The following is a 9,767-nucleotide window of genomic DNA, read 5'->3' as shown; positions in this document are numbered from 1 at the left end:
CGTTGGTTTGTCCTCCGCCACTAAAAAGCAACGAAGAAGAAGAAGGACCGAGCCTGCTGCTGGGTTTGTTTACATTTGTGTTTTTACGTGAACTCCTGCAAACTTTCGCTACGTCAGAAACATTCCACGTGTTCTTTGCGGTTTGTTAAATCCGTGGTGATCATCCAGAGTTTTTGATAACCAGCGGAATATCCAGTTTTCTGACGTTGTTAGCTTGGAGCAGCTAGAAAACCAGCGGAGCTAACATGCTAACCAGGCAGCTAGCAGCAGGTTGTTGGGTCTGTGCTTCTCCCCGATGAGCAGACATCACCTCTTTATTAGTGTTAAGTTAACAACTAACCTGTTCAACACAATCAACCAGTTTAAAACCAGTTTAAACACTGATGTGCGTGTGGGCTGGTTTATGTTCTCTTCATTCATAGTCACTATGAAATACTAACTTTAGGTACTTTCTCTGTTTATTGCAGTATTTCTAATTTGTGCTTCAATTCTAGTACATGTTAAATAGGAGTATTGTACTTTACTCTGCAAGAAGCTGGAGATTATATTCTTGGACTCTGTTCTTCCTTTACATCTGTTGTACTTGACATTGGTCTTAAATTTAATTCTTGAAACCTGCAGAAACCCTGATATTAATAATAATAGTAATACAATGGTAAAAGAAAAACACACTGCACAAAATGATGTGTCATTGTGTAATGGGTTATTCACAATGATAAATACTTCTAAAACTTCAAGTAAAATTTGTTTAAATACTTATGGCACATACTTCCAATGTAAGGTAAAATGTAATTGCAGTATCTAGATGTTGTGCCTGAGTCAGTCAGGGCCTAAGTTTTTACCAGAGAAGGTTAATAGTTAAATAAATACATAGAGGAATAACATGGTCATCCATATTCTCTCCAGAGGGCTACAGGTGTTGTGTCAGTCCATCGCTGCACATGATGACCACAGAGCCAACGAGCCAGGAGAGCCAGGAGAGCCTGGAGAGCCTCAGTGTGCTCTACCAGAGCGATGACTTCATTGTGGTGGACAAGCACTGGGACATCCGCATCGACAGCAAGATGTGGTACGAGAAACACACCGTGCAGACTCAACTCCGGCACCGCTTCCCTCAGCTGGCAGACCCAAGCACCTACTATGGATTCAGGTCAGAATCACACTGCCACCTCACTCAGCTCTTGGACATTGTGCTAATAGAGCTTTATAGTCTCATCATCTTTCTTCTTTCCCGTCCAGGTTCTGTCATCAGTTGGATTTCTCCACTAGTGGGGCTCTTTGTGTTGCCCTCAATAAAGCTGCGGCCGGCCGCGCCTACCGCTGCTTCAAGGACCGCACAGTCACTAAAGCCTATCTCGCCCTGGTATGAACTACAAACCATAAGGATTCAAACACACATGCACCTGATTATCTGCAAAGCACAAAATGCATATAAAACTCTCTTATGTTTGATATAAAGATTCAGTAAAGTTTAAATGACTGACTCATTTTTCCAATTTAGGTTCGGGGCTGCGTGGAAGAACAGACGCAAACTCTGGACTTCTCCATCGGCAAGAACTCCTCAGAGGGAAAAACACACATGATGTGTATTGAGGGAACAGAAGGTACCTACATTGGGCCTGATTAGCACTGTGTGTGTCTGTGTGTGTGTGTGAGGTTTTCCTCAGTAGCAAATTTGGAAATGATTCATAGAACCGGATTAATTCACTATTTATTAAACTTCACCAGCAAGACACCAACTTGACTTATTCGTTCATATTTCTCTCTTGTCCAATGTAATATAACTGCAGACATGTGTTTCTTTCTTTTCCCTGCTCATGCTCAGTCTGTCCTTCTCTTGTCAGGCTGTGAAAACCCCAAGCCGTGCCAAACCGGGCTGACGGTGCTGGAGTACGGGCTGTATGATGGAGATCCTGTGACCAAGGTGCTCCTGCAGCCGCTCACTGGTAATAGCACTCGTTTGTTTCCTTTCATATATACTATACATATCAATTCATCTCAAGGTTCATTCTGAAACAAATGACACAACAGCAAGTTTACACAAGAAGCAGTGTTGTGTTGTCTACCCTCTGTGAGTGATTGTGATTTAAGACCATAGTAATGTATTATTTAATCTTGCGATATGTTTATTTCATGACGATGCTCTTCTTCCCTGTTTGGCACCGCACCACTACTTTCCCCCTCAGGCCGAACCCACCAGTTAAGGGTTCACTGCAGCGCGATTGGCCACCCCATCGTCGGTGACTTCACGTACAGCTCAGGAGCGGACGATGCCCCGTACCGCATGATGCTGCACGCCCACCTCCTCCACATTCCCCTGGAGCCTCAGCCCCTGCTCGTCTCTGCCGGAGATCCCTTTCTCCCCGCGGTGGATCCCAAGTGGCTCCCGGAGCGCTTGTTACGTACAGTGGAGGCCACTGTAGAGGCCCTGCTGGAGCGCAGGGTGGAGGAGGACAGGAAGACTAAAGAGGAGGAGAAGGAGAGCGCGAGGAAAGAGGAGGAGAGGAGAAGGAAACGTCGCAAGGAACAGAGGACTGAGAAGGAGAGCGAGGAGCAGAGGAGGCATTGTCAGGAGTGGTTGAGCGAATGGGCTGGAGACTGATAACAAGACTTTTGTGTTGTTATTTATTTTAATTTATTTTAGCTTTTTACTTATGAAGGCCACGTTGAACATAGAAGCTACACCAGTGTTGTTTTTTAACCTTAATTCCCTCTCAAACCATCTGTAAACATTAGGTTAGAAACATTACTTGTGTGAGCCTATAAACTGCTTTTAACAATTCAAACCACTGACATGCCCACGAATGGACCAGCTGCTTACAAATAAGTGCCTTGCTCAAGTTTACGTGTATAGTTTTCAACAGTGGTGTATAAAGTACTTGAAAGCCATACTTGAGTAAAAGAACAGATATCTTACCTGGAAGTGACTCCGGTAAAAGTATAAGTCACCCGTCAGAGAATGCCTTGAGTAAAAGTCTTAAAGTAGCTCATATTAAATCGACTTAAGTATCAAAAGTATCTGGTGTTGAAATGTACTCAAGTATCAAAAGTAAAAGTACAAGTAAAAAAAAGTTAAAATGCAAAGTGCAAAACAACCCCAAATTGTTCTCTTCAGGATTTATTTAAACTGAAATTATAAAAACAATATACATATAATGTATAATTTTACAAATTTGGAACCCCAGATGCTGAGGTTCAAATAGTATTGGACTAGTGCATCTGAACTTCAAGTGCCTCTTGTGTCTACCTAAGAACACTAATAGACCACAGTATAACCACTAAATGTCATTTAGATATTTACAAAGTGTAATTCTGTAAATATCACTAAACAATGGAGCTTTCATCAGTAGCAGGAATGATACACAATGCCCCTTATGATAACTCAACAAAGGGAAACAAGTTCTAGCACACGAAGTAAGATAGTTTCTCTTTTGTTAACAGCCTGAACAGCGCTAGTACAGAGAAGAAACAAATGGAAATGTTTTACCTGTGACTTTCTGTTCTTAAATGATTCACACGTAGGTTCCACATATGGCAGCATCAGAATTTACTCGGACAAGCCTTTCAAAAATTCAATCCGTATTCTGATATGTTCAGTGGAACGAGGCAGGACTTAGTGTGCAAGAACACAAACGTAAGGAGATAAGTGCATGTATTGAATTTTATTTACACAATCAGGAGTTTACGAAGGAAATGTTCAAAACCTAAATTTGCCACAAAACCGAGAGTGCTGACAGGCTGGTCAGTTCAGATACAACCAAAGATCCTGAGTACAAAGGGACTGCAAGGTTCTATCAGGTAGGCAGGCCGGTAAGACAGATACAGAAACAGACCGACAAAAAGGTCAGCCCAAAGGTCAGGCCTGTCGCAGGCCCAGCTTAAACGCCTCGAGTATATTTGGTTACGCCTCAAATGTGTTTGTCTTCTCCCGGAGATCCTTGACCTGCTCTGTTATACAAGCAGTAAGAATATATTTTTAACAATACCCTATTTGCACTTCTTTATATATGCAAAGTAGAAAGTACAGAAATTTGTGTTCAAATGTAGTGAGTAAAAGTAAAAAGTCATCAGGAAAAATCAGTACTCAAGTAAAGTACAGATATGTGAAAAATCTACTTAAGGACAGTAACGAAGTATTTCTACTTCACTACTTCCCACCACTGGTTTTCAATTAACCTATTCCTGTCGATTTATTAAGCCAAGCAGATCATCTCAGTGTGCCAAAGTTCTGAGCCTCTGATTCACAGAAATTCATGTGAAAATCAAAATGTTACTTTCTAACCCCCTTTCTCTGTCTTTGCCCTGTTTTATTGTTTTACAGCTTTCGAGTACACTATTAAAAATAAAAAGCATTTGGTGTTAATGTTAAAAAAACTGATCTCTCCAAACTAAGCGTTAATAAAAAGGTACTGAACAAAATTATGTGATACATTTTTTGTCTTCAACATTTTAATAAACTATGTCTGACCAGAAATACACGTATCTTTTCCATCATTTAATAACAGGACCTCTGGTGTTTCAGTGTCATATCTGAATTTTCCAAGGAACATCGTGGGTCTGTTTAACTGCCAGATGGTGACAGATTGAACAAGAGGCAACATGTACACTTCTACCCACTTCATTGCTCAACACAGCATTAAGTTGCATAACCTTGCTGATCCCAACTGTCCCTTTGTAGTGTTAGTCCTGTATGAAGGTTGCCTTTGTGTTATGATGTCATCAGGGTGGTTTTCTTACAACCTGAAAGCCTTCAGGAATCTTTAAATTGTCTGTCATGTATCTACCTTTCTTTTCTCTTTCAGTAATTACTGCTCCATTGTAATTCAAATGTATTTATTCTAAAAATAAAAAATAAATGAATTCTGTGTTTGTGTTTGTCTGATCTCAAACCTAAATATGTGTGATCACCACATTGTTTTCATTCATTTTGTATGAGGACACTAGACTGTTTACAGATTGTGGTGTTGACATAACTACATTACCCACAATCCAACAGGAGCAGTGGCTATAGGCTCACCATGGCTCACGCGTCTCTTCAGTCAGACACCAGGAAGTGAGGAGAGCAGCAGTGAGACAGAGTCAAGAGTCAGGGAAACAGTTTAAAGACTAAAATCGAGCTAACCCAGGTGAACATGGCTGCTGAGGTCTTCTCCTACGAGTGTCTGGTTCACGCTGTGTCTGGAGCTGTGGTGAGTTTACATCAACTTTCCCCATGTTCGGTGCAAACAGCAGCTGTCAGTGTGCAAACGCTTAGTTTAAAATCTGCAAAACCAAACTCCATTCAAAATACTGCGAATTCTGATGATTTAGAAAACGATGCGTGAGATGCTGTGTTGAACTACTAACGTGCAGATCAGCCTTTGATTCGTTATCAGCAGCTGCTATGTATAATCTACCAGTGCCGAACTGAAGAGTGACATGCTGACAAGAAAAGACCCGCTATCTTCTGCTCTAGTGCATGATTCCTGCTATAGAGACTTGAATCTATTTTAAATTATGAGATTTTTCTATGACATTTGGTGTTTATTTCATATGGGAAAAAAAGGACATTTACAAATATGAGTGTTGCACAACTAACTGTCTCCTGTTCCAGGGAAGCGTGACAGCAATGACAGTTTTCTTCCCACTTGACACGGCCAGACTGCGGCTGCAAGGTGAGCAGGATATCAGAAATGTGCAATACACATATTCTATCTGTGCAATCCTGTTATTATGGCAAATTTCCCCATAGTGGGACTATTAAAGGATTTTTGTATTGTACCTTAAATGTAGTCTTTTGTTGTTGTTTTGTATTTTCTCAAAAAACACTTGTTTGTTTGTATTCAGTGGATGAAAACAGAAAGGCCAGATCAACTCCAGCCATTCTGGCAGAAATTGTCAAAGAAGAAGGACTGTGAGTGGAAATAATCACAGTCTTTGTTTACACTCTATATACTACTCAGTACTACAAATGCCAACACCAATGTTGAATATTTTAAAGTCCAACAAATAAAATCTTGTTTTGAAATCATTTTCCCCCAACGCAACAGACACACAACACCAGAACACATGTCCTATGTGGAGTTTAAGAAGGTGTGAGATTTGTTCCTGTGTTTTCCAGTCTGGCTCCTTACAGAGGCTGGTTCCCCGTCATCTGCAGCCTGTGCTGCTCCAACTTTGTCTACTTCTACTGCTTCCACAGCCTGAAGGCCAGATTACTGAAGGGAAAACCGTCAGCACCCAGTACCGACTTAATCGTAGGCATCACTGCAGGTGAGATGGTCCTTGCAGGTACGAGCAGAAAACCAATCAGAAACCACAACCCTCCGCAGAGGCTGTTTGGCCACTTTATACACATATATGCCTGATTAATGAAGTTCAAAATTTTTTTGTAAGTAACAAAAATGTTGAGAAACACCCAACGTTAAAGTGTGAGCCGTCCTCATTGTCTCAGCCACATTAAAAACTGAGTTTAATCAATATTGCAAGATTTACACATTAATAAATTAACCACAGCTGTTTCTGTTGTTTCAGGTATTGTAAATGTTCTCGTGACCACACCACTGTGGGTGGTCAACACCAGACTGAAGCTTCAGGGTTCCAAGTTTCGTAATGAAGACATCCGGACAACTAACTACTCCGGCATTCTGGGTAAATGGACATCATCTATATGTGCTTTAGAATTTATTCACATTTATTCACCAAACACATGATGATTGTGATCTAATTGTGTTGCTTTTTTACTGTTGCAGATGCGTTTGTGCAGATTGTCCGCCAGGAGGGCGTGGGAGCTTTGTGGAATGGGACCTTCCCATCCCTGCTGCTGGTGCTGAACCCTGCCATCCAGTTCATGATTTATGAGGGGCTGAAGAGGCATCTGAAGAAAGGAGTTCCCAGGGAGGTGAGAGAGACACAGACAGAAACGGACGAGGGAGGCAAAGGAGCACAGGGATCCTAAGGAAAGGGAAATGCGTTTAAATTAGAGAAGCAGGCTAGAAGCAGGAATGGTGGCAAAGAAAGTCTAGATGCAGGAAGGGGGAGGAAATATTTAAAGTTTAATGCTTTTAAAACTTATCATATATATCTTAAAGTGCACTAATACTGGAAAAAGTCCACTGAAAACAAGTGAACCTATAATAATAAGGAATAACAATAATAAGAGATGTCTGTAAAACTGCACATATACACCTGTGGAAAAGCAGAGAGAGGTTACTGCAGGTCATCCCATTATCTGGATGAGTAGACACTCGGTATGCGTCGACATGGTGATTCTCACATGACTTTCTCTTTGTATAAAAACAGAGGTGAGAGGGAATGTAGAAGCAATTATAACGAGACAATAACATTTGGACATTTTCACTGTCTCCAGCCGCATTTGTGGATAAATACATCAGCTGAGGAGAATCTGATGAACACCAGCTGGTCTGAGCTCTGTTCTTCTGATGATGTTATGTAGAATTGTAACAAGAAATGTAATGAGTTTTCTTTTTCCTTCCCAAGCTGTCGTCCATTGAAGTCTTCCTCATCGGCGCTGTGGCCAAAGCTGTGGCCACCACTGCTACATACCCACTGCAGACTATACAGTCCATCCTCAGGGTAGGTGCTCTTTGTGATATACGTATGTGTACATGTTATGGACTGTTTATAGCTTGGTTGATAAGACAGATCCCCAACAGTGAAGCCAAATGGTCTCGGCCGTCATCTGGTGACTGTCTTAATTGCAGCTCCTCCATGTTAGTTGATGGGACATGGACCAAACTAAAATATCATCAAATACACTTTCTCAAAGGTCTTTGTTATTTTAGTTGGTTTTCTAATCACACTGATGTTTGTTCTAGTGCTTATTTTTCTCGTAAGTCTGGCTTTACTTATCTGATTATATGAAAATGGGCTGAAACGTCATGATTGACTCCATCCAAATGTTCCTGGCTGCAAATGCACAAGACGGCAGCGTTCGTGTCTGGGATATTTTGGCTTCATTTTTGGATAGCAGGAGGATGTGGAGATGCGTTGTCCATTTTTTAAATAGTTATTTCGCTTTTACAGTTTTTCATACTTTTTTCTTTTACCACAGTTTGGACAATACAGCAGGTCAACAGACGAGTCCAAAATCCTGTCCAGTTTACGTTCTATCAAGCTTCTACTGGTCAATAGAATCAGGTGGGTACAAAAAACACACAAGAACACACATACACATGCAGATTTCATATTTATTGCCTTTATATGTTTCTCTTTATGAATTTTATCAAGTTCATAATGCCATGTTGAAGCATAAACTTGACTTATAAAACCTCTAGCTGTTCAACAGCAAGAAATTGAATATCAAATGTAGAAACGCACTTGTTTAAAAGTCTTCAGACAAGCAGGTCAAACCTGTTTTTTCACATATTCAGACTAAAGACTGTTTGGTTTCAGATAAACAGGCTGATAACAAACAAATTGAAACATTAATTTTCACTAACATTAGGTTATACATTGCAGTAACTAACCTATTTTGTCAACATTAAATGAGAGAAGCACTGCTCTAGAGAATACATCTCCGAACATCCGGTGCACAACTTGCCCTCACGACCTTCTGACTACGTCCTGTGACAGTGACACTGATTCTCTGCTGCAGGAAGTACGGCATGTTGGGTCTGTTTAAAGGCCTGGAGGCCAAGCTGCTCCAGACGGTGCTGACTGCTGCCCTCATGTTCCTTCTGTATGAGAAGATCACCAGCTGCACCTTCAGCGCCATGGGACTGAGCCACAACTACAAGAGACGCTAGCACGACCGCTAACACTCGACTGTGTTTGAGCGTTGTATAAATATATGAATCACTACTTATAGACCCCGTGAAGGTGAGGTCGAGGACATCTGTCACATGACACTGGAAAAACTACGGTTATTATCATAGTCATGATCAGATAAGAAGTGCTGTCCACCGTGTAGATGGGGCTTCACACACAGTTTGTTAGATGTGTGCACAGGAAGGTGAAGGGCTTCTTCAATGCGCCAGTATTTTAATGCATTTCCCTGGGACCTGGATCTATTCTCAAATATATCTGCTCAAGTTTTATTAAATCTGTCAAATTTTCAGTTGGAGTTTGGGTCCTTCTGAACTGGCCTGTGGTCATGTATGGACCAATTTATTTCCACTGTCACTGAATGTAACATGAGAACCTACAGCTTTGTCTCACTACACATTTTACATTATTCTTCATTCTTTAGTTGTCTGTGTGCATGTGGTGCAGTCAGAGGTTTAACCACCACAAGTTTTAATTTTTGAGTTGTTTTTATTCCTGTCAGTTCAGATTCTGAGTGAGTGTGTGATCATAGACACAATCGTGTCACTTGTTTTAAACCTATGTAAAGAGTGTTGATGATTGTAAGAAGAGCTACAGTATATACATTACATCAAATGTGTTATTCTTGTATCACTACATCAAAATACAGCATCAGTCTCCCTCCCCATCGTGTTTATTGTGTGTGTTTTTAATAGTGTCGACCACTTCTTCAAACCTGGAAAAAAAAAAACACAACATGCCTCCATACTGCTCGTGTGTTGCCATCCAGTTGAGCAATATGGAGGCATTTCATTTTTTTCCCACTTTTTTTGTAAGTTTGAAGAAGTAGTCACCATGTACTTCAATTTATTGGATTTCCACTGCGATGCTGTTTACCCCCTGACACTCCAAAAACTGTTTGTGGACTCAAACACTTCTTCACCCACGCCCCCATCTGCATAGTGGTGAGTAGGTAATCAATGAATTTTCATTTTGGGGTGAACCATCCTTTGAAGGGTTTA

The 9,767-nt window shown here is 40.9% G+C and overlaps 2 protein-coding genes across 2 annotated transcripts; both read left to right on the top strand.

Moving 5' to 3' along the window:
- rpusd1 (RNA pseudouridine synthase domain containing 1) lies at window positions 1–4,419 on the top strand. The gene is made up of 6 exons (XM_062407811.1): window positions 1–63; window positions 907–1,150; window positions 1,240–1,363; window positions 1,502–1,604; window positions 1,845–1,946; window positions 2,187–4,419. Exons 2-6 carry the CDS (start codon window positions 942–944, stop codon window positions 2,600–2,602), a joined length of 954 nt encoding a protein of 317 aa, XP_062263795.1. The 5' UTR covers window positions 1–63; window positions 907–941; the 3' UTR covers window positions 2,603–4,419.
- A 615-nt stretch (window positions 4,420–5,034) lies between these two features.
- On the top strand, window positions 5,035–9,433 carry slc25a17 (solute carrier family 25 member 17). Its single transcript, XM_062407812.1, has 9 exons — window positions 5,035–5,189; window positions 5,594–5,654; window positions 5,827–5,893; window positions 6,101–6,252; window positions 6,514–6,630; window positions 6,732–6,880; window positions 7,480–7,575; window positions 8,054–8,139; window positions 8,597–9,433. The coding sequence occupies exons 1-9, from the start codon at window positions 5,133–5,135 to the stop codon at window positions 8,745–8,747; spliced, it is 936 nt and encodes a 311-aa protein (XP_062263796.1). The 5' UTR covers window positions 5,035–5,132; the 3' UTR covers window positions 8,748–9,433.
- The last annotated feature ends 334 nt before the right edge of the window (window positions 9,434–9,767 follow it).

Source organism: Platichthys flesus, chromosome 16 (genome assembly GCF_949316205.1).
Source record: "Platichthys flesus chromosome 16, fPlaFle2.1, whole genome shotgun sequence".
NCBI classification, from domain to species: Eukaryota; Metazoa; Chordata; class Actinopteri; order Pleuronectiformes; family Pleuronectidae; genus Platichthys; species Platichthys flesus.
This window is presented reverse-complemented; position numbering and strand designations above follow the sequence as displayed.

Bases quoted from the DNA above. Each gene is read 5' to 3' on its own strand.
- slc25a17 (XM_062407812.1), top strand. From the start codon at position 5,133: ATGGCTGCTGAGGTCTTCTCCTACGAGTGTCTGGTTCACGCTGTGTCT. The intron at 5,894-6,100 runs GTGAGTGGAAAT...TGTGTTTTCCAG, and splicing joins ATTGTCAAAGAAGAAGGACT to TCTGGCTCCTTACAGAGGCT. The intron at 8,140-8,596 runs GTGGGTACAAAA...TCTCTGCTGCAG, and splicing joins CTACTGGTCAATAGAATCAG to GAAGTACGGCATGTTGGGTC.
- rpusd1 (XM_062407811.1), top strand. From the start codon at position 942: ATGATGACCACAGAGCCAACGAGCCAGGAGAGCCAGGAGAGCCTGGAG. The intron at 1,364-1,501 runs GTATGAACTACA...TTTCCAATTTAG, and splicing joins CTAAAGCCTATCTCGCCCTG to GTTCGGGGCTGCGTGGAAGA. The intron at 1,947-2,186 runs GTAATAGCACTC...TTTCCCCCTCAG, and splicing joins GCTCCTGCAGCCGCTCACTG to GCCGAACCCACCAGTTAAGG.